The 25405-nt window shown below is 41.1% G+C and overlaps 1 protein-coding gene across 1 annotated transcript in view; it reads right to left on the bottom strand.

Moving 5' to 3' along the window:
- The window catches only part of LOC124798926, a 42796-nt gene extending 32537 nt beyond the window's left edge, over positions 1-10259 (bottom strand). Inside the window, exons 1-2 of the mRNA XM_047262459.1 lie at positions 10193-10259; positions 866-1043 (exon numbers count right to left, since the gene is read on the bottom strand). Of these exons, the coding sequence (XP_047118415.1) occupies positions 866-1043; positions 10193-10259 (245 nt within the window). The remainder of the gene's footprint in view (positions 1-865; positions 1044-10192) is intronic.
- Between the last annotated feature and the right edge of the window lie 15146 nt (positions 10260-25405).

The raw sequence follows: 25405 nt of genomic DNA, 5'->3' as shown, positions 1-25405 counted from the left end.
TTGCGGTACACGCCTGTTAGACTGGGGGCAAGTTCTTTCCATACTCTGTGTAGATTCGAATTGATATCCAGTCAGGTTCAGTGGATGTTCCTCTGTTGAGTGATTTCAGTAGCTTTTCTATTCCTTGGACACTTATTTCGATGTCAGCCATTTTTTCGTTCGTGCGAGCATTTAGAGAAGGAACTGCAGTGCGGTCTTCCACTGTGAAACAGCTTTGGGAAAAGGTGTTTAGTATTTCCGCTTTACGCGTGTCATCGTCTGTTTCAATGCCATCATCATCCCAGAGTGTCTCGATTTACTGTTTCGATCCACTTACTTATTTAACGTAAGACCAGAATTTCCTAGGAGTTTCTGTCAAGTCGGTACATATAATTTTACTTTTGAATTCACTGAACGCTTCACGCATAGCCCTGCTTACGCTAACTTTGACATCGTTTATCATCTGTTTGTCTGAGAGGTTTTGGCTGCGTTTAAACTTGCAGTGAAGCTCTCTTTGCTTTCGCAGTGGTGTCCTAACTTTGTTGTTGAACCACGGTGGATTTCTCCCGTGCCTCACAGTTGTACTCGGTACGTACCTGTCTAAAACGTATTTTACGATTGGCTTGAACTTTTTCCATAGACATTCAACATTGTCAGTTTTGATTCTTGAGACCCATAAGTGCAAATGACGCTGATGAAATGTTGCTTTATCACTGATGTGAAAGCAGATCGTTCCTGTGTTCACAGAACAAACGAGTTTAGGAGCTCCATGTATTTCCGTGTTTGTGGGTAGGTCGAAATGGTCTTTTACATTATAGGTTAGGTGATAGATTTATTGAATATAAGAGTTACAAGGCATGATGAGGATTAGTGGTCGATGCTGTACTCAGCCCAGGACTTGGCGTACTTCTTCCTGTATTCTCCAGATGGGTCGTACTTGTCCAGCAGCTTCTTCATGAGGTCTGGGTGGCGGCGCGAAATCTCTCCGAAGAAACCTCCGATCTTCTTGTGCTGTGTCTCAGTGCACTTGGCGCAGTCTGTACGCACTATTTCGGGCAGCACCTCTGCAAAAGAAAATACTGTTAAAATCATTGAATTTTGTTGTGTTTCGGGATGGAGGCCGGTTTTGAATGTGTAGATTGGGGTGAGCAGTGCGTAAATTGTTGACATAGTCGCTAGGGTCCTCAGGCGTCAAACACAGCTACTCCTCAATTTTTCTGGAAGTACTACTACGTCATCTCAACAGTTCTGCCACATCATCACATTCCCAGATTCAAAACCTGTCGTTTGACATCAGGTCTGACGTGTCAAGGCTGTAGCCAACGACAAAAGATGAATGACAGGTCCCAGGCGTTTTAAAACATAGCCATTTGGCTAATTGAGTATACTGCAGAAGAAACTACGCCATTAAAGAAAAACTTAGGTACCAATCAAGCTGCTACGTCTTCTTCTGGGGAGACATCAAGTCAAGAACTTAATGGAACATTGGTGAAGTAAATAGTGGGCCATGTTTTACAGGTTAACTTTGCTACGAGGACGTTTAAATGTCTGACAACAACAGGATTACGGAGAGAATTATAAGATGTACTACATTAAATATTAAGTAAAGAATTTAGGTTGTTTTAACTACACATATATTTAGTAGTACCGTATCTACTAGGAGAATTAAAGGTTTTAATTTCTATCTTTTATTTCCTTTCAAAACTCGTAAAGTACGTATCGCACATACACGATCTTAGGCCTAATTTTTCGGGTATACAAGTTTTGATTTTTAACGTTAGTTTAACTGTATTACTTTACTATATTAATATTATACATGTATATTAGTGTTCCACATAACTTTAGTGGCTTTTGTGATCTGTAGTTAATAGAAGATTATTGTTATTGCCTAAATAAATTTTGTTAAAAATATTTAAACAACCATGAGCAAGAAGTGTTTGAGCTGCCGTACGAAAGTCAGTTCTGGGGTTCTGTGCAGCTGTTGTGGCAGATGTTTACATTGGGGTGACGATAGTGCCATGGGAATCGGAGAAGTGAATGGGTCTCTTTCATGGTATTGCAGATTATCTTCAAGGCATAGGAAAATAGCGGAACGGGAAGGGAACATAAGAGCCCATCAGGCTGAACTGAATAGTGCTAGGGAGGAACTGATGAGGTTAAGGGCGGAGGAGGGTGAAGACAGGTGGGAAGTGGTAGCAAGGAACAGGGGCCACTGAAAGAGAACAGTATCAGACAGTTTTATCATTGGCACAAACAACAGATTTGCCTTGTTACCTCAGTCAGCTAAGGAAGAGTCTGAACTAGATGAAAGTGTATTCAGCACTCAACAGACTTTCACTAGGATACCAGCTGTGGCAAAAGACCTAGAAAGTAGGAGGAAAGTTCTGTTGTCAGGTAGTAGCCATGAAAGAGGTGTAGGCCAGAATTTGCAGAAAAAATTAGGTGACAGGTACAAAGTCACAAGTATTTTCAAGCCCAGTGCATGTCTTAGCCAAGTGATAGAGGATGTAGGATGATTGTGCAAAGGTTTTACAAGGCAGGATCATGTTGTGGTAGGGAGTGGAGCGGGAAACAGTATTGAAGGGGACCAGGGCTACAATATTAAGTGTGACCTAGGGAAAATAGCATCTGCAACGAACCATACAAATGTTGGCTTGGTTCCTGCTCTCATGCGGTATGACTGGCCCCAATTGAACAGCTCTGTCAGGAAGGTCAATATGAAGCTAGATCAGCTGCTTTGGTCTGCTACTTTTTCAAGCATAGGTTTGGTTCCTAATGATGGTATTGGTAGGTGGGACTTCACAAGACATGGCCTGCATCTCAGTAGGAAAGGGAAGGGTAAACTGGCTGGGATGATAGCAAAATCTTTAAGTGGGGGCACTGGAACTCGTGGGATTACTTTTTTAGGCTAAGATCAGTATCCAATCATCCTACATTGGTTGGAATCAAACTTCATGAAAAGTTCAGACGGGCAGGTACTAGGGATGTGAAAATATCACAAGATTCTCATAACAGTACAGTGAAAATAATGTTAGTATGTCACAAGATTCACATAAAAGTACAGTAAAAATAATGTTAATATATCGCATCAGAATATCAGGGGATTAAAAAACAAAGTAGATAAGCTTCCTGTTTGTACAGAAGATTTAGAAACTGAGGATGGAATAGATTTACTATGCCCGTCTGAACATCATGTAGTCACAGGTATGGAAATGGTAAATGGAGGTGGATACAAGCTTTCAGCACATGTAAGTAGAGTCACTATGGAAAGAGGATGTATGTTAAAATCATTCATAGTGTGAAAAATTTGGAAATTAAAAATTTTGTGCAGACCAACGCATAGAATAATGTGCATAGGAGCTGAAACTATATAAAGGCCCTTTTTTAATTGTAGCTGTTTCCGCATTGGGAAATTTTCAACTATTGTAGAAAAACGTGGATTATTTGTTGTGCATCCTGTCACAAAAAGGAAACAAATTATTATTTGTGGGGATTTCAACGTAGATTTTCTAAAAGAGTCAGATAGAAAGCTTGACCTAGAAGTATTACTTGGTTCTTTAAATTTGACATCAGTTATTGATTTTCCTACTCGGGTCGTACAGGAAATCAGCACACTGATACATAACGTTTTGATAGACAAAGATAAAATTAATTAAATAAAAATTTTTCCAGTTAAGCGTGGTCTGTCTGATCATGATGCAAAGCTAGTTCAGTATATGATATAGCTCTATACAGTAATGCAAAACAGCCCTCCAAAATAGTGTGTCCCATTAACGATTCAACACTTCAAAATTTTAGGGGAACCTTGCAACAGACTGGGTTGAGGTGTACAGGGAACATGATGCTAATTTAAAATTTAACCTATTTCATGATACCTTTGAGAGTATATTTGAAAACAGTTTCCTAAGAAAACAGTGAAATATAATTGTAAAAGCCATGGCTTACTAAAGGGATAAAAAATCTTACAGATAGAAAAGGGAAATGTATCTGATAGCTAGGAGGAGTCATGACCTCAAAACAATGAAACATTGTAAAAACTACTGCACTGTATTAAGAAAAGTTTTTAAAAAGTTCGGAAGTATGTCCTTATGTCTGAGATTAGCACATCTGATAATAAAATTAAAACAATTTGGAATACTGTGTAAAGGGAAACAGGGCAACTGAGAGCACAGGAAGACACGTTCCACATCATTACGAAATGTCGTATTCATGATCTATGAAAAAAGGATAAATTTATGTATGTACAGAAAATTTATCATAAACTATATCACGACAAATATGCGCACTTCCGCAGCATATGTAACTCCTAAAAAGGCTGTACGCAGGGTTGTCTAAATATATAGCAATTGCTTTTCCAGTTTAGGCCTACAGATAACTACCTCACCATCGTACAGCTTGTGGATAAAGATACAGGTGAAAGAACACTTGTTGGAAAGACAGGCAGAGAAGACGATTTTTCGCCAAAACCCATCCTTGTTCCAAAAAAGTTAACATTTCGAAGCTGATTACATTTTTTTGGTATATACAGACGTCTAAGAATAGACTCGCAGAAAGGTATCTTATAATTATTGACCAAATAAGACACTCTGCAGTGAAAACAGTCACTAAAACATAGGGTCGAAATTTAGCTTGTTTTCATACGAGTTGAAATTTTCATAACCATCTCCCCTCCCTTAGTTGTCAATGTCATCAGAAAGTCAAGAAATGGGGTCAACTGTTTACACACGCATCTATCAGCAACCCTTAGTAGATACCCTTAGGACATGACACTGACACTGACACTGTTTTCCAAACAGGTGGCTCAATAACCTTATACCTTAGTGGCAAAAGGAGGGGGCAGTCTTCCAGTCGACAATTCTCAACTTCCTGGGAGAATAAAAGTGTGTGTAGGGCCGGGAGAAGAATTTCTCGCGAAACTAAAGCTGTGAGGACGAGTCGTGGGTCACTCTTCGATAGCTTGGTCGGTGTAACACTTTAGACGTTCTTGGATATTCCAGTCGGTAGATCACTTGCCCGCGAAAGGCAAAAGTTGGAGTCTGGAGTTCCGGTATCGCAGTTTCATCCTGCCAAGGAGTTTCAGTATCAAAACTGTTCGGGAAGCACATAGAATTCAGAGGCAGTGGGATTTGGTACTAATATTTTCGTTCGTGTACTGCTCAGGTTTTAATGAAATACGGGAAGACATTATATCTGTCTCATCGTGAAACTTTCTCTCCATAAAAATATAAACACCAAGAATAATAAGCCACCGCTTACGAACGCCAAATTCTATGGGGAGTATGCCAGTAGATTATTAGATATAGAGGCCTACTGGGTGGAAACTAGTGCATTAATTTTATGTTGAAAGGTAATAACAAGATTTCCAATAAAATCATTTAAGTAAAATAATTCCAAACATTGAATACATGTGTAAAATTGGATAAATCACGCTCGTAGACAATGTAATTCAATACGAAACAAGCTATTGCGCTAATAGAATTGAAGAAATATTAGGGTTCAAGTGCCTTTAGAATAAGTTAACTAAAGTCAAAACACAAGCATCGACTGGCTGAAGAAGGCCAGGAAGTGTGGTTCTGACATTAACTAGGGAGTCATCCCGCCCTCGTACATCTGTCTGTAGCGATCTGTCATAAGGTGAGTCGAATAGCGTAGACAGAATGCCATCTTCCACTGTACAAGACTTGAGGCTAGGAAAGAAACAGATCAATTAGCGGAGAATGATAGTGGTAATTAGGCATTTACTTGTGATTAACTGAGTACGAGAAGTTCGACGTAATGTCTCTTGCTGAAATCATTGCGAAAGTAAGTTCGCGGCGTATCCTACGACATGGAGAAGTCCAATGATATAAGCCACTCTGTCGAAGGGCAGATTGTTATGGTTCGACGCAGCGGAAAGAGCATCTATGAAACGGTGAATATGGTCGGCTTTTCACGTGATTAGGTCGTGAACCGGTACGGGAACTGTCTGAAGGTTGTGAAAAAAAATAGTTCAAATGGCTCTGAGCATTATGCGACTTAACTTCTGAGGTCATCAGATCGCCTAGAACTTAGAACTAATTAAACCTAACTAACCTAAGGACATCACACGCATCGATACCCGAGGCAGGATTCCAACCTGCGACCGTAGCGGTCGCCCGGTTCCAGACTGTAGCGCCTAGAGCCGCACGGCCACTCCGGCCGGCGAAGGTTGTGAAACTACGGGTACACCACAAGCTGATGGACGTCCACGTTCCACCACATAACGTGGAGCTCGGAGATATCTCGCTCTCCAGGCACAAGTGTTTCGGAGCACGGACACGCCGTTACCGGTATTGGACCGTGGATCAAGTGGAAGCTTGTCGCCTGGTCTGCTGAATCACATTTCTTGTTACTCCAGGTCGATGGTCACGCCTGGATATACCGTCATCAATCCGAAGGTTCATCGCACCAAGATTACCGCTTAGCGCGCTATGGAGGACTTTCACTTGGATTTCCATAGGATCTGTGGTAACAATTGACGGCACCGTCACAGCTGTGGACCACCTGCGGACCGCCTGTATCCCTTTACGTTTGATACCTTTCCCGATAGTAATGGCATCTTCCAGCAGTATAACTGCCCGCATCACAAGACCAGAATCATGCTACATCAGTTTTAGCAGCAAGACAGTGAATTAAAATTGGTATTTTGGTCACCAAATACGTATGAAAAGACACCAAATAAACGCATCTGTGACTCTTCAGGGTGCCAGCTCCGCCACTACATATCTGCAGCCCGTGATTTACAGAAAACTCGTAGGCAGTGCGTAGAGATTTGGTGTCATAAACCTTCACAGACCCAACTAGGACTTTGAAAAATCTTTCCAAGCACACTTCCTTATTACGTACCAACAGTGTACGAAAAGAATACTAATCAGCTGGTGACAAAATTTTCGCTCGTTCGGGTGTCTGCTTGTGAGATTTGCAATTTTTAACGGTAATAACAATGAACAACTGGACGATAGAGTAGGCCTCTGACTAGCTGAATGGACTGTTATACCGCCATCACTACAGTCATTAGGCGAGCTTGAAGATGTAATAGAATTGAAGCTGAGTTACCACCATGAGTAGTGTTTTAGTGTCATGTGTTATGCTTTGGTCAACCAATTAATATTCCTTCTTTCATTTAGAGACAGTGTGTGTAGTATTTTAAGCCGATTTTTGTTCCCAGACAACGGCGCAACGTTTGGAATTTCAGTCTTAACTGTTGTTTCTCAGCACAAGCTACCCTGGAACACTTTTACTAGCTTGTCAGACTGTTTCTGACCGCCCTCTTTAATTGAGAACAACAGAGCAATTCATCACATGCCTTAAGGAAGAATTAATGCTTGTGATCGGTAAACAATGTTCCATTTTAATCGATCTAATTGTTCTGAGCTTACTAGTCCACTGATGATAAAAGTGTATAGTATGACATCGGTGGTTTCTTCAGTGGGTATATCTGTGTGCATCCTTGTTCCCAGACAGCTTCTTCCGGTGGATTGTATATGGTCACGTTCAGAAGCGAAAAATACGGATAACGTTCAATAGCTTATTAGAATTCAGTAAATGCGTCCAGCTTCGTGCGCGTTTTGTCCATTTTATTGGGCCTCAGTGCAACATCTGTGATCAGAGGTGCTGACTGTCCACTTGTGTCTGAAGATGGTGGTGGAGTAAGGGAAAGCGAGAAAAACCTGGCATACAGGAAAATGCTTCAGTAATCATATACTCGTCTAGCGGTAAGAAATTATCAAGATAAAGGGAAAGAAGACAAGAAACTGCACCGGTGGAAGAAAAGGGAACGTGAAAGAAAGAAGATGGTAGGACTGGAGACAACTGGAAAGACAAATGATACTAGAAAATTTTATCAGTAAATTAATTGAGAAAGAAGAGCATTTAAGACGGCACCAACCTGAGTAAAAGTAAAATGGGACACTACTAACCGATGATCAAGAGGTATTGGAGCGTTGGGTAGAGTATTTCAGTGAACTGTTGGATGCTTCAGAGTCCCTATCGAAGATATCCCAGTCCTTCCAGAAGATGATGACATAGTACCTCACCCCTTCCCAAGGAGAAATGAACAAAGAAATTGTTAGATTCAAGAACAATAAAGCATCAGGGACTGACAATAGAACATCTGAACTATTGAAAGCTGGAAGAGTTGAGCTAAATCGTAGGATCTACAAGACTGTGTGCATCATCTGGGAAAAGGAAGAGTTTCCAGAAGAATGGAATGTAGGGACAGTGCGTCTGGTGCGTAAGAAAGGAGCTCTATTTGAATGCTGCCACTACAGAGGGATAACAGCCTTTAAATATTATACGAGTAAAGTACTATAAAATACCCTGTTTAGTGGAATTTCATCTGTAGCAGAAGACATTATTGGAAACTATCAATGCGGGTTCAGAGCAGAAAAGTCAACTGTAAATTAGATATTGGTTCTCCGACAAATAGTAGGAAAGACCCATGAATTCAATGTTGGTATGCACCATCTTTTCATTGACTTTAAATATGCGTATGACACAATAAACCTGGCCAAACTTTATGAGGCAATGGGAGAATTTCAAGTGCCTGAAAAATTATTATAGGTCACCCTAAAGCATCCCCCGTGTACCTTGCGGGTGCAGCCCAGGCTATCACCTCAGTTTCCCACTCGAACTGGGCTAAGACAAGGAGATGGGCTTTCTTACCAACTTTTCATCTTGGCACTTGAAAAAGAGGTAAGTGAAACGGGAATTCAGACAAGAGGTAAAATCCACTATAAGTCTGTACAGTTGCTGGGATATGCAGATGACTTGTATTTAATGAGCAAAACACTTAGAGATCTACAAAATACATTTTCAGCTTTGAAATTGAGTGCAGAGAAGATAGCCCTGAGAATTAATGAAGAAAATACGAAGTATATGTGTAATTGCACTAACCATCCCTTACAGCCCACAATAACCCTGGATGGAATGACATTTGAGCGAGTGGAATGTGGGGTTAAAGATAAAAGCAAATGGGACCATCTTTACTGAAATTACCGCTCGCATAAGTACTTCTAACCGTCGCTACTTTGGAATGTTGCGACATTTTAAATCTATCACGAGGGACAAAGTGCCGACTTAGCAAATCGCTGATACACTCAGTACTTACTTATGGCTCAGAAATATGGACAATTACAAAGCAGGGTGAAAAGAAACAGATCACGTGAGAGAAGTATACTGAGGAGGAATTTTGGACCTGGGGAAGGCGAAGGAACAACGAATTTTATAAGGCGGATGATGTGGTAAAGTTCATAAAGATGTGTAGACTGAGATGGGCTGGACATGTAAAGCGACTAGACGAGACAGATCCCGCAAGGAATGCCTGCTGCAGTGAACCTGGAGGAAGGAGAGCAATAGTAAGTCATAGGTTGAGAAGGAGCGACGAGTTTGGAGAGGACGCTGCCCGAGTCGGTTGCCGTAACTGAGGTCGAAGTCCAGAGAAGAATGGCAGAAAATTATTGAGGAGGCCAAGTCCCACCCCGGGATGTAGTGCCAATTGAATTAGAAGAAGAACAAAGTTACCGTGTCATAACGTTTAAAATTTGTAACTGCCTATTCGAAGGATTAGAAGCAAAGTGAGGTGGTATGAGGTAATTGAATAGCAAACTTGCTTCTCTGGATCGCCGTGTTATTGGTCTACAAAAAGCAACAGCATTCAAACCTTTTTCAGCTAGGAGTTGATTTTCATCAAATAAACCATCTCTTTGAGGCTCGCAAATTAGTAAAGTGGAAAAGTACAGAATTTGCAATACACTCAATGAACAGAAAGAGGAACGACACACTGGACAGTAAAAGGGAAAGAATAGGGTTTACATGTGAGTGGAGTGATTGTGAATGTTCACTGTGGATCACTTAAAACCAAAAGATCCAAATAGTTGCAAAAAAAAAAATGGCTCTGAGCGCTATGGGACTCAACTTCTGAGGTCATCAGTCCCCTAGAACTTAGAACTACTTAAACCTAACTAACCTAGAGACATCACACACATCCATGCCCGAGGCAGGATTCGAACCTGTGACCGTAGTGGTCTCGCGGCTCCAGAGTGTAGCGCCTAGAACCGCACGGCCACTCCGGCCGTCTAATAGTTCCGAGTGGACAGCCGATAACAGAATACTCTGATTCGTAGTTAAATACAGGCTATCCTCGCAGAGCCCCAAAGGCCTTCTAGAGTCGTATCTTTTGCGTCTTGCAAAGTACCCGGCCCGCAGATCTCCTTCACGTAATCCGAGGTCGTCCTAGTTTCTCCCAGCTTGTGTGACCCCATCAGTCGTCGGTTGCCCTGAGACAAGGTGAAGGATTTGAAAGGAACCTCCACATTCTCTTCTTAATTCGCTCTTCTGTTGGTCTCTATGTGAGTATTTCTCAAACGTTACTAACTATAGAAGACATAGATCCTCCTACAGTAGCATTATTACAGGAATACTTTAAAAAGGTAGGTTACGTAACTCTTTCAGGGATGAGTTATATTTGAAGAACACAAATACTTGAAGGTTTCTGTTAAATATTGGGTGTTTGATATTGAATTTGGCTAGCTTCACAAATAGATTGCATTTGTCAGAGCGTACTCCTTGAACTGTTGATTTGGCGCTAATAATCCGCCATCTTCTCTTGTCATCAATCTGCTGGTATTAGTGAACTTAATTTCTTACTCTATAGCGTTTCCACTTACGTGGATGCCATATTGATTCTCAGTTCGCTGGAAATTTCTATTACTAATAATGACTCGAAATTTTCTTAGTAAAGCAGTTTAATTTAGGACAAGAGGTAGCAGACATTTGTGTCTTACTTGTGAATCCACGTCAAGGGTTCTTGATTCAATATTTTTCATCTGATGTTTCATAAATCAATTTCCTAAGCACGATCAAAATCCGAGAAGTTACGTTAAACTGTGAAAACTATTGCTTGATGACTTGTAGAGTACTGATCTGACTTATACTTGTCGTACCTTTCCCGAATCCCGACTGGTATGAGGTAAGAACATCGACCTACTACTATAACCTTTTCATAAGTATTTTCCTCACGATGCTTCGAATAATAGTTAAATTATACCTCTCTAGTTTCTGTAAGCTAAAAGATCGTTTTTCCTCAAGAACTTTGACGCGATATTCTAGATGAGTCTTTATCATAACTGTTGCATAACACTGCTTTATGAGTATGATACCGATGTAGTGAGTGCTTCCAGACTTCACTTTCTGTACGATATAAAAAATTATACCTTAGGTGCCAAACTGAAATTTTGAGCTACAGTACATCGGTGCATCTCAGAGCACACTATTTGTGAGCAGTATTCATTTACAAACGGCAGACGATTTTACGCCGTAAGGAGAACGTCCATCACAAGGACAAGGAAGATTATCATATATCATTTCAGACTCAGAAACTCTTTGTAAATATACTCTAAGACAAACAAAAACAGACGCACCACGAGGGAATTATTAGAATGGGACGGAATTCGGTAGACGTGATGAACATGTTCAGACAAACAATTGGTTACAGTTTCAGAAAAATTGGATGGTTTATTCTAGATAAAGAGCTTCACAAACTCAGCATCTCTGACCCTTATGCAGCCAGTTATTCGACTGGGCATCGATTGATAGAGCCGTTGCCTGCCCCTTAGGGACATTCTGCCAAATTCTGTTCAACGGGTGCGGTAGACCAGGAAAATCAGAGTTAGTTGTACGGCCCTGCCCGTAGAGCTCCAAATGTTCTCATTTCGGAAGATAACCGACAATCTTGCTGGCCTAAGCAGGTGTTGCCAAGCACGAAAACAAGCAATAGAAAGTGTTGCTGTGTGCGGGCCGACATTACCTTGCTGAAATGTCAGCACAGGATGGCTTGCCATGAAATGCAACGAAACGGTGCGTGGAATATCGTCGACGTACCACTGTGCTGTAATGTTGCTGCAGATGACAACTAAAGAAATCTTGTGTGAAAGAAACGCACCCAGACATCACTCCGGGTTGTCAGACCTTACGGTGGTAGACGGCTAGGTTAGTATCCCACCGCTGACCAGGACGTCTCCCGACACTTCGTCAGCCTAGAATCTCACTGATTCTTCAGTCATCAGTGATGAGTCCCGTTTCGCACTGAGCCCCGATGACGAGAGTAGACGTGTCTGGTGAAGCCCCAGACCTCAATGGAGTGTTCGACAACCAGGAGTGATGGTCCGGGATGCCACGTTATTTTATACCAGGTTCTCTTTGGTAGTCACCCGCGGCACCCTTCCAACACAGAGGTATGTCGATGATTTTATACTACCCTGTTTTATTGTCATTCGTGGCGAGCTATGATGGACTTACATTTCAACCAGGTTATGCCTGTCCGTACACATCGAGAGCTTCTATTGTTGTCTCCGTGCTTGCCTAACCCTACCTTTCCTCAATCTGCAATCTTTGGAACATTATGGGCGGGTCCCTTCTACCATGTATGGATTTTGACGATCTAACGCCACAGTTTGACAATAGAAGGACGTACAACAACTCTGTCAATTAGTGCCAAGAAGAATAACTGTCTGCATAAAGCGGACTAACGCGATTTTGGCTTGCCCAATTTGTGAAGCTCTTTCGCTTGACCAACTCATTGGTTTCTTCTGAAATTATAAATATTTGCTTTTCTGTGCATATAAATCACATCTACCGATTTCCGTTCCATTCGAGTAATTCCTTCGTGGTGCATCGGTTTTTCTTTCTTTTAGGGTATATTATCGGTAATATATACTAGGCTTTGCGGTCCGAAGTTGTTGAATGAAAGCCTGCATAAAAGTGTCCTGCACATGCGTCAGTCCTTATGGTCTTGGATGACAGGATATTCTTATAGCCGGCCATGGTGGCGAAGCGATTGTTAGGCGCTACAGTCTGGAACCGCGGCACCGTTACTGTCGCAGGTTCGAATCCTGCCTCGGGGATCGATGTGTGTGATGTCCTTACGTTAGTTACGTTTACGTAGTTCTAAGTTCCAGCGGACTGATGACCTCAGAAGTTAAGTCCCATAGCGCTAAGTGCCATTTGAACCGTTCAGCACATTTTGATAGTGACTGTGGGAAAACCGGAACATAAGAGAATCGCAGCATTTGAACTATTTGATATTCTTATTTTCACCTTTCATTCCCCTTGTATTCACAATGGTTTTGCTGTTCCGTCGATGGTTTAGAAGTATCTTTCCTTCCGTTTGACTGTCATTAGTATCACTTGTGAAAATTGCAGCTATCGGAAGATCTTTTTCATGATCCATTTGATTACCATGTATTTCAGACGGAATGCTTGAGTAATAAAGGTTCCCTTAGAATTCATCTCTCAGTTTACCTATTTAAATAACCGGATGTAGATAACTGAAAAGCCTTAAGCTGATCCTTATCTCATACGAAAAAATTGTTGAACAAGTTAATGAAATTTGCTACTGTGGTGAATATCTAACAGAGCCGTTGCCGAGCCCTTATTCGCTTTCCCTCAGTGGCATTCCGCAGTTACGGTAGAACGCCCGGGTATGCCGTTCCCGTTACCATGGCGGCAGTAATGTCGGTTTTATTTACGACATGGTGTGTATTCATCTGGCTTGAATAGCTGGCGATGTTTCCATCTATGTGTGTACTGTTTGTGCCGTTGCCAATTACTTACAAAACACGCCATTTTCTTAGCAGCCCTCGTAACATTCGCTATTTTGAAGACACTTAACCTGCGATAACTAGTCTGAATCCTAATGACGGAAGACATTTTGAGCATTCCAGAATGAAATTTTCACTCTTGAGCGGTGTGTGCGCTGATATGAAACTTCCTGACAGATTAAAACTGTGTGTCGGACCCATACTCGAAGTCGGGACCTTCGCCTTCCGCGTGCAAATGCTCTATCGACTGAGCTCCCTAAGCATGACTCACAACCCGTCGTCACAGCTTTACTTCCGCCAGTACCTCGTCTACTTCCCCTACCTCCTGCCAGAAGAGCTTCTGTGAAGTTGAGACGAAACGAGACGAACAGGAATGACTCATTAATTCAACGTACGGTGAGTAATCACCACGGACGGCAATACTCCCATGCTGGCCACATTCCTTCCGTACCTCCAGCTGCTCGGGTTGACAACTGTTGGGACCGTTGGTGCATGTGGACGTGCTGCTGTACGTCTTCGCAACACATCCAACACTTGATCGATGGGACTCAAGTCGAGCGAGAATTGGCAGACCAGTCCATTCGCTGAGTAATATCCTCTCGTTCCAAGAGTTACTCACCTGCGCTGTTAGATGCGGTCGCACTTTTTCATCCATAAAAATGAGATCAGGGTGGAGTGTACGCTCATGGGGGAGACGTAAGTGCAGTAAAAACTTTGACTGGTGACTGGTCAGCACACACACGCAACATTACGCCTCCACTTACCATGTCACCTGGGCTGCTAAAACGATCATGTTCGTGGGTGCAATACATTTTCCCACCTTTCGCCTTAAGAGTACGTCTGCGCCGATGACCTCTCATTGAATCCTAGCAGTGGGTCGCAGTACCCGTACATTAAAATCTTCTCTGCTGCTGTGTTTCAGCCCGTGGAGCACCTCTTGCTGTTGCGTTACCCAATGCTCTCACCGCCAAAGTAAATGTGCTCAGTGAAGAGAGAGCACAGACGCCCTTCCTATTCAGGCGTCCGAATTAAATTAAAAGGAGGCATCATGCATGATCCTGAAATCTTACTGTGCTACAAGGGATGGACGGAAAAGTACCCTCACAATATAATATAAAGCCTGCACCCAGAGAGCAAAGACACGGAAAGCTGGAAACTGGTGAGGTGATGGAATGAAGAAACTGAGATACTTGAAGACGCAGAGAACGGCACTTGCAACCGTCGAACGCGTCCTAGTTATCTATTTTAGTCCATTGATCCTGTCTGTAACCAAGCATATCATACCTAAAGTTACGATCAGTTAGCTAACATTCCCGGGACAAATATATTAATTTCAAGGAGAAAAACTAAAAGCAGGATTTTATTAAAACTGATAACATCACAAAAATACGAAGTCATATTTCAAATTAATTATGAGGAGCGTACAGGTTTCCAATAAAAAATTCGTTCATGATTTAACACCAAATCACACAATAAGTCCCATTTTTGATATCCAACAATAGAATTTTCATTTATCATACATTTAGAGTAATAACTGAACTTCTTCAGTTGCGATTTAAAAGTTGTATCGGATGATGTCTCTAACCCAAATTATGAGGCCGTTATTAATGGTAGTATTCACGCAAGCAATGGCATGCGCTTGCTATAATTTTCCACTCTACGAAGATAGAGTTGCCCACCATTTACTCTGTCTTAACAAACAACAGAAAACAGCAGTTAGGATACAACCATCATTGAAACGACTGAGCTGTAGAAAGCAGAACGGTAGTGGCAGCTCGAGCAACGGGTATCACAGACTGCCTGTGTGGCAGAGATAGGCGTGTGTTGTGCCACGCCCCAAACTCTTTTGCATTCCCTAAAACTGCCGATAGCGCGCGATACTTCGTTACACGTAGAACTGGTCACCGTTTGCTGACTGTCACTGAACGTTTCACGGGGGAGATTTTGCATATAGCTGCGTGATTTATGAGCTGTCCAGACATTTGCAAAGGACAGATTAGAAGTAAAATATTTTCAGGAGGTATTTAATAGGGCAATTACCAGTTCCTGTTTGACGCAAAGCTGCTACTCACGTCATCACCGCTTGTTTCTGCAATACTTGCCGCTATCTTTGTTCCTGGAAAACGAATAGACGACTTTACGGTGAAAGTGAAGCACATATAGGATTTAGCTTTAAAGTGGCAAAATATTCTTGTCCAATTTTGTCGTAAATAATAGGGCCGAATTTCCAAAAGCGCTGAAATGAGACTCCTGCATCATATTAAATTTACACCCGCGTCCATTTATACAGATATTAAGCAAGTTGATATAGAACAGTTGGACAGATCATGAAATCTTGAGGCATCACAAGGAATTTATTTGCTTGGTTGGAGTTTACCGCGACATGTTATGATGTAACGTTCCTTTGAGGCTAGTGGAAACAAACACTCTTCATGTAACTTTATTCTTGAGTACATTGCAGTAAAATTATAATCGACTATGTTTCTCTGCCATATAATCTGTAACTGTATGCCTTAAACATAACAGTTCAACCCTAAATAATTTATCGCTAAGGCGTGGAACTACATCAGAGAAGTGTGTCCATTGAATGAGGTGTGGTTATAAAATAACGGGATTATTGCTGTTAAAAACATTTTACTTCAGGAACGTACGTACTTAGTCCCTCCTCTATGCCCACAACGCTCCATACAAATTTTCCATTGATGATAGTAGTGCTGGAAAGGTTCCACTGTGGGGACCTGATAGCACGTACTGCCTTTTCTTTCGATGCTTCAGCGCGCTGATGTCTTGTTTCTTTTAATGCAGATTTGAACTTGGGGAATACATAATACACATGCCGCTAGATCCAAGAGTAAAGTGGATCGTCCAAACCCAGGATGGTGTTCACCTTAACAGGCACTGCGGTGTTGGCCAGTGCGTTGTCTTTATGCAGAACCCATGAACTGCTTCTCCGTAACCTCAAGATACTAATACTGATTAATAGTTAGACATTCAGGAACCCAGTGAAGATAATAGTTCTATTATTATCGAAAACAACAATCGTCATCGCTTTAATCCTGATATGTCCATTCGAGTTTCTTTCGCTACCTAAAGTTAGGAGCTTCCGGTGTATGGATTGGTGCTTACTGTATAATTCATAAATAAAATATAATGATTCGTCAAATTTTGTTGTCCTTTCCAAGATATTAGGATCATTTTTAGTGGTATTCAAAATGTGAGTACAAACATTTTCACGAACTTCTTGTTGATCGATCGTGAGAATTTGCGATAACTTTCTTCATGTTAAATTGGTTCTTTGTAAATTCCTAGAGTTTCCGCGATCGGTCGAATACTCAGCCGATTGTTATATCGAATCAGGTTACCTACTTTTCGATATTTTCATGTGTTGTTGATGTTGAAGGGCATCTCGTGCGTGAGTCGTCTTCAGTGTCTTCTAGGTCACTTCGGAGATGCTTGAACCACTCAAAGCCTCGTGTACTACATATACAGTCTCCACCATACAGTTGTTTCAGCAGGAGACAGGTTTTAACAGCAGTTTCTCAAAGTTACGTGCGAAACTTCACTACAGTTCGTGGCTCTAGTATTACATTACCATTATTCCTGCAAAAAAGAGTACACAAACGAAGGCCACGGTCGCACTGACTTGTCTACATACACCAGAGATGCAGAAATCGACTGAAAAGTCCTCAAGATTCACAGATATTGATCGTTCATCTTTGTCACATACCTACTTACTCTGTGAGAATAGCAACCAAGTTATTTTATAGCCACTCATACAACGTAATTTGTTGATTCTTCATGAACAAATTATTCTTGCCGAAGTTCGTGAGAATAAAGCGTACAAGACGATATAAGAAAAAGAAGGAAGTTCAACTCCCATGTTCGGGCTTATGCACGAGATAAGCCTGCTCTCCTGCAGATACTGCAGTGCGCTGTAGAAAGCAAAGAGGGTCAATGAGGCGGGGAAATCATGAAGCCAGTTATTGCTACATCGAGGTATCCGTGTAAGTGTATCTACGCTGTGAACCAACACCACATAGCTCACGAAAAAGAACTGCCAATAAAATGAAGCTAAAACAAACCAATAAAATTCAGTAGCGATTACTTTTATTAAGAGAAATGTAACACAAAGGTGTAGTGAAATTTCTGCTGTAAGTGGTAACGAAAAGTCGCAGAAGTTCAGGAGGTACCAGGTCAACTTCCTTCTGCTGAGCGAATGTCTAGGATTCGGGTTACAGCCTGTGGAGACAACCAGTGTCAACTAAAACCACTAAAACCATAACGGTAAAATTTTACATGTCTACATCTCCGTCAATATCTGTACTCAGTAAGGCACCGTACTGTTCCTAATGTACTTTATTGCCACCATTACTTCCCTGTAATCTTGTTTCAGTAGCGAATTGTCTGTGGAATGAACAATTGTTACTGAGCTTCTGTGTGAGCTCGAATCTCTCTCATTTTACTTTAATCGTCTCTTAGTGAGCTATATGTAGGAGGAAACAAAGGAAAAAAGTCCAGGTTACATGTCCAGCCGTAAACAGGAATAACACTGTTGTACTGTATATGTCGTATTGGGTAGTAAAAAAAAAATCAATTGAAAAGGAAATCTTCTTCTCACGCACTTTCCGTACAGGGCCAGTTATGTCCTGATACGGTTACCAACATTTTGTTAGACTTCCAGGATCCCTCCCTTTTGGTTTAAAGTTCTTTATCTCACCTAGCCTCTCTGGATCCATTCATTGTAGATGTTCGTTGCATTTCATTTTGTTTCGTCCAGCTTTTCATTCACAATCTAGATTTTTACCTTCTGTCGAATATCTTCTTATCGTATTTTGTCTGTTCTTTTACATTCCTTCTCTGGTCTAAGATATCTTATTCAGCTGAGCCAATGACTTGAAGAATTTGTCGTGCCAGACTCAGTGATATTGGGTATGAGTTGAACTTTGGCCACGCTTCAGGTTTTGCATTTGCCTATGAATATCTGAACTGTCGCAAAGTTGGTACTCATTTGGTACCACGTGAAGTAGCAAACAGAAACGTTTCGGAGATGTGGAATTCCGATTTAAAGGATTTTCAAGACGAAGAAAAATATTTAACAGTCTCCCAGTAAGTGTTGGGACGTGGGTCCATTACTGTGAACCATCGAAATGGACGGATATGCTGTGCAAACCTTCACCTTAGCTCGCAGCAAAAGTTTCAGACACCAATCTTCCGCAGAAGAGGCTGTCATAACAGTGCCTTCGGATATGGAAGGTCCAGTGCTGGTTCACTGCAATATGTGGGGTCGAACGGTGAACAGTGACAGCTACAGTGAGTTACTGCGACACGTAAAACCTGACTCAAACCGAAAAGGAAAGTGGAGCTTTTGAAGTTACTTCAGGATGATACCCTCTTTTACGCATCTGGTGAAGTACTGCAGAGCATTAAAAATTTTACTTATGAGCTGACTTACACCCATCCTACAGTCGTGACGTCCTATACATAATTTTCACTTTCTTTCAGAAAGTTGTGAAGACGTTGAACGAGCAGATATGAAAGATGCTGCAATGCTTCCTTGAGATTGGAACTACGTTGTCAAGAGATGATACAATTGCATAGGGATTGACAGCGACGATATAGAGATGATGTTATTGCAGTGTTATTTTCCCGATTAAAAGTTTCTCTATATACATAATCTTATTTTTTTGGTTTTCCCACTTAAGGTGCACAACAGTTTCGAGACATATACGTAGCGTATGTACCAAAGATTAAAATGAAATTACCTTATATCAAAATATATGTGGGCTGGAGTTTTTTTACAAATTCGACAGTTTAAGTACATAAGCCAGTCTATAAGACACGGCGGTCGGTGTGTTTACCCTGAAGTTGTTTTAATTGCAGTTTCCTGTTTGCTCCGGGAATTCAGAATTCATATTCATGATTTATTGTGTTGGAGTGGTGTAGAACAGTAATTCAAGTTACCGGGCCCAGCGTCAAAGTTGCTTCACTGACATTGTTACCTTGAAAATCAGTGATCAATGTGGGTGTTGTTATTTTACCCTCTCTCAGTACTGACATTTTCTCTGTGTACTGCCGATCTGGATACTGTCTTTGAACCAGATATATAATGCCTATATGGCAGATTTATAATTGGATACTTGGTGAACTAGTTTCAGGGCATTTTTGATGTAGTTTTGACCTGAGCATTTCAATAATTAAATTTTTTGTTTAAATGATTTGTCTGTAGCCTCCTATCTGTTTCTAATTTATATTTTGAACACACAATGGAAATTGTGTCAGCGCATAGGGGTTCAATGGGATGTTGTGAGATTAGCCGTGTTAAATTGGTTTGGTGTGCGGGCAGCTGGGGTGTTCATAACTGAATATTTACTAGTGGATGGTTTGTGCTGTAGGTATCTGCGCTAAACTTGGCTTCTTAAGGGCCTTGTAATGCTTGAGTTTTCGAGCCTGGTTGGGTCTTGTGATCCTTAATTCCCACCTCCGCAGTCTGTCAGTACACTTCTTGTCCGTACAGCGTCTGGCGAGCCGACGCGATAGCGAGGCTTTAGCTGTGGCTACTGTTGTGTGCGACGGTATCATCGGGATCCTCTCCATGAACGGAGCTTACACAAAAGATTAGTTTAATTTCTTCTGTACTACCTAGAAAAGTCTTTGACATAAGTTGAGAGTGTTTTCTTTAGTAGCTTGTACTCTCCAAGCAGACACCAAATTCTATTTTAGGGAAAAGAGTTCTAATTTTGTATATTAACATAACTTGAAATTCTCTAGTGAGATTGGCATGTATCTTACTATTGTATTTTTATACGTCTAAAAAAAAATATTCCCATGTTAATGTGTTCCTAAAAATGTTAGTGGACATGAATTTCGCTCTCCAATGGCATTCATTAAGACTATGGGGGGGGTCTCTTGCCCCAGTGACAGCGATTAGTGGGTATTGTTCAAATTTACTTTAATGAGTGGGGTTGTAATCACCTCATATCCCTGTATCGAGCTCTTGGTGTTTATTACCATCATCTTGCTTTTTAGGGGCAAGGCATTATTAGTTTGGTTGCCAGCCCTTCGGGTTTCTTATGTGTTGTAAATAAATTCTGGGATTTGACGTTATTCATTTGGAACTTGGTTTTTAATTGGTTCATCTGAAATTAAGTATTACTTATTGACCTGTTGCTCAATAAGAGGTTGTTATTGCAGTCATTCAAACAAATTTTGAAGTTCCTTTAAATTAAATTATTGTTTTTATATCTAAAAGCTTTATATTTCCGAATTGTTGCTTTAAAATTGTAAACTTTGTTTGAGTTTCGGGATCTTTGTATTTCCACGTAAAATACATTGTTTTAATTCTAAATCTTTTCATGAAGAAATTGTTTTGTATGCAATGAATGATGAATGACGAATCAGAGGTCTGTGGTCCAGTCCTTCCATTAACATTGACGTTGGCGATTGTAACCCCATTACACTGTTGTACAGAATGACCAAATTACTCAGCTCAGTATAAGAATTAATAATAAATGAAACCAAAGTGGTTGCAACAATTTACAGCTGAAGTTACACTAGCAATATACCTAACATCAATCCTGCTGACAAAATAGCACTCGAAGTGAAGAAATTCTGATGCCGTAGCGGCATATTGGCTCTCGATGGATGAAGTAAGGAGGCTGTAAGGAGAACACTAACACAGGCAAACAGGCAAAGTATGTGTACTAGCATAAACCCTTATGGGTTCGGCCGCCGTATTTCAAATCTCTTTAGCTGACGCCGTTTCAGCGACTTGCGTGTCGATGAATTCTGTCTCCATAAGCTATATCAAGCAGTGGTTACAAGTAGCTAAGCTGTTTCTCTGCTGCTAATACCTTGGATATCTGGTTATCTATGTTAGCTGGATCTTCGTTGGACACTGGTGGTGCTAGGATGTTGGGTTTCAAAAAGAATACAATGAGCATAAGCACTTATATTTACTAGTGGAATATTACTTTAAAATAGGAGAAAACCGCAAAATGTTTACAAAACCAAAGTTTTTCGCTGTGTTATTATCACTGATCATGTAGATGACGTCTACAAAATTCTTCACTTACGCTAAGTAAGATTCCTTTGACGACAAAAGTCACTGCTCTTGTTGTTCTGCCGAAGAGCTATTTCATGTCACGAGAAGAAGTTGTAAGGAATCCTTTAGGTACACATGAACTATAGGATGGTATCATGTCTGGAAACATGGACATCAAGAACATAGAGCAGTGTGTCACTGAGGAATTGCCGCTCGTTGTTGCGCCAGTGAAGTGAGACTCCTTGTTGTTTGCATATGAAATCACTAGTGTCTTCTTGAATATGTTGAAAAACCTACGGCTGTGGCACTCCATGACTATCTTTCCAGTTTCTGTGTATGTCCTCAAAAAGAATATATGGTACACCTTGTCATAAAAAATTAAACAAAACACTTTCACTTATGGCTAGTCTCTTTTATGCTGAACGTTTGACTTCTGGTTCTTCTACATCTACATCTACATTTCTACTCCGCAATCCACCCAACGGTGTGTGGCGGAGAACACTTTACGTGCCACTGTCATCATCTCCCTTTCCTCTCTAAACCTGGACAGCAAGCTACACCGCGATGCAGAGCGCCTCTCTTGAAGAGTCTGCCACTTGAGTTTACTAAACATTTCCGTAACGCTATCACGGTTACCAATTAACCCTGTGACGAAACGAGCCGCTATTCTTTGGATCTTCTCGATCTCCTCTGTCAACCCAACCTGGTACGGATCCCACACTGATGAGCAATACTCAAATATAGGCCGAACGAGTGTTTTGTAAGACATCTCCTTTGTTGATGGACTACATTTTCTAAGGACTCTTCCAATGAATCTCAACCTGGCATCCGCCTTACCAACAATCAATTTTATATGATCATTCCACTTCAAATCGTTCCGTACGCATACTCCCAGATATTTTGCAGAAGTAACTGCTACCAGTGTTTGTTCCGCTATCGTATTATCATACAATAAAGGATCCTTCTTTCTATGTATTCGCAGTACATTACGTTTGTCTATGTTAAGGGTCAGTTGCCACGCCCAGCACCAAGTTCCTATCCGCTGCAGATCTTCCTGCATTTCGCTGCAATTTTCTAATGCTGCAACTTCTCTGTATACTATAGAATCATCGGCGAAAAGCCGCACGGAACTTCCGACACTATCTAGTAGGTCATTTATATATATTGTGAAAAGCAATGGTCCCATAACACACCCCTGTGGTCCGCCAGAGGTTACTTTAATGTCTGTAGACGTCTCTCCATTGAGAACAACATGCTGTGATCTCTTTGCTAAAAACTCTTCAATCCAACCACACAGCTGGTCTCATATTCCGTAGGTTCTTACTTTGTTTATCAGGCGACAGTGTGAAACTGTATCGAACGCCTTCAGGAAGTCAAGGAAAGTGGCATCTACCTGGGAGCCTGTATCTAATATTTTCTGTGTCTCATGAACAAATAAAGCGAGTTGGGTCTCACACGATCGTTTTTTTCGGAATCCATGTCGATTCCTACAGAGTAGATTCTGGGTTTCCGGAAATGACATGATACGCGAGCAAAACACATGTTCTAAAATTCTACAACATATCGATGTCAGAGATATAGGCCTATAGTTTTGCGTATCTGCTCGGCGACCCTTCTTGAAAATTGGGACTACCTGTGCTCTCTTCCAATCATTTGGAACCTTCCGTTCCTCTAGAGACTTGCGGTACACGCCTGTTAGAATGGGGGCAAGTTCTTTCCGTACTCTGTGTAGATTCGAACTGATATCCAGTCAGGTTCAGTGGATGTTCCTCTGTTGAGTGATTTCAGTAGCTTTTCTATTCCTTGGACACTTATTTCGATGTCAGCCATTTTTTCGTTCGTGCGAGCATGTAGAGAAGGAACTGCAGTGCGGTCTTCCACTGTGTAACAGCTTTGGGAAAAGGTGTTTAGTATTTCACCTTTACGCGTGTCGTCGTCTGTTTCAATGCCATCATCATCCCAGAGTGTCTCGATATACTGTTTCGATCCACTTATTTAACGTAATACCAGAATTTCCTAGGAGTTTCTGTCAAGTCGGTACATCGAATTTTACTTTCGAATTCGCTGAACGCTTCACGCATAGCCCTCCTTACGCTAACTTTTACATCGTTTATCTTCTGTTTGTCTGAGAGGTTTTGGCTGCGTTTAAACTTGCAGTGAAGCTCTCTTTGCTTTCGCAGTAGTTTCCTAACTTTGTTGTTGAACCACGGTGGATTTCTCCCGTGCCTCACAGTTGTACTCGGTACGTACCTGTCTAAAACGTATTTTACGATTGGCTTGAACTTTTTCCATAGACATTCAACATTGTCAGTTTTGATTCTTGAGACCCATAAGTGCAAATGACGCTGATTTTAAAATGAAATGTTGCTTCATCACTGAGGTGAAAGAAGATCGTTTCTGAGTTCACAGAACAAACGAGTTTAGCAGCTGCATGTATTTCCGTGTTTGTGGGTAGATCGAAATGATTTTTTTACATTATAGGGTAAATCATAGATTTATTGAATATATGAGTTACAAGGGATGATGGTGATTAGAGGCGGATGCCGTGCTCGGCCCAGGACTTGGCGTACTTCTTCCTGTATTCTCCTGATGGGTCGTACTTTTCCAGCAGCTTCTTCATGAGGTCTGGGTGGCGGCGCGAAATCTCTCCGAAGAAACCTCCGATCTTCTTGTGCTGTGTCTCAGTGCACTTGGCGCAGTCTGTACGCACTATTTCGGGCAGCACCTCTGCAAAAGAAAATACTGTTAAAATCATTGAATTTTGTTGTGCTTCGGGATGGAGGCCGGTTATGAATGTGTAGATTGGGGTGAGCAGTGCGTAAATTGTTGACATAGTCGCTAGGGTCCTCAGGCGTCAAACACAGCTACTCCTTAATTTTTCTGGAAATACTACTACGTCATCTCAACAGTTCTGCCACATCATCACATTCCCAGATTCAAAACTTGTCGTTTGACATCAGGTCTGAAGTATCAAGGCTGTAGCCAACGACAAAAGATGAATGACAGATCCCAGGCGTTTTAAAAAATAGCCATTTGGCTAATTGAGTATACTGCAGAAGAAAATACGCCATTAAACAAAAACTTAGGTACCAATCAAGCTGCTACGTTTTCGTATGGGAAAACATCAAGTCAAGAACTTAATGGAACATTGGTGAAGTAAATAGTGGGCCATGTTTTACAGATTAACTTTGTTACGTGGAGGTTTAAATGTCTGACAACAACAGGATTACGGAGAGAATTATAAGATGTACTACATTAAGAATTAAGTGAAGAATTTAGGTTGTTTTAATTACACATATATTTAGTAGTACCGTATGTACTAGGAGAATTAAAGGTTTTAATTTCTATCTTTTATTTCCTTTCAAAACGCGTAAAGTACGTATCGCACATACACGATCTTAGGCCTAACTTTTCGGGTATACGAGTTTTGATTTTTAACGTTAGTTTAACTGTATTACTTTACTATATTAATATTATACATGTATATTAGTGTTCCACATAACTTTAGTGGCTTTTGTCATCTGTAGTTAATAGAATATTATTGTTATTGCCTAAATAAATTTTGTTAAAAATATTTAAACAACCATGGGCAAGAAGTGTTTGAGCTGCCGTACGAAAGTCAGTTCTGGGGTTCTGTGCAGCTGTTGTGGCAGATGTTTACATTGGGGTGACGATAGTGCCATTGGAATCGGAGAAGTGAATGGGTCTCTTTCATGGTATTGCAGATTATCTTCAAGGCATAGGAAAATAGCGGAACAGGAAGGGAACA

The sequence above is a fragment of the Schistocerca piceifrons genome, chromosome 5, assembly GCF_021461385.2.
Source record: "Schistocerca piceifrons isolate TAMUIC-IGC-003096 chromosome 5, iqSchPice1.1, whole genome shotgun sequence".
Lineage (NCBI taxonomy): Eukaryota > Metazoa > Arthropoda > Insecta > Orthoptera > Acrididae > Schistocerca > Schistocerca piceifrons.
The sequence above is the reverse complement of the archived record's forward strand: the minus strand, read 5'-3'. Positions and strand labels throughout refer to the sequence as shown.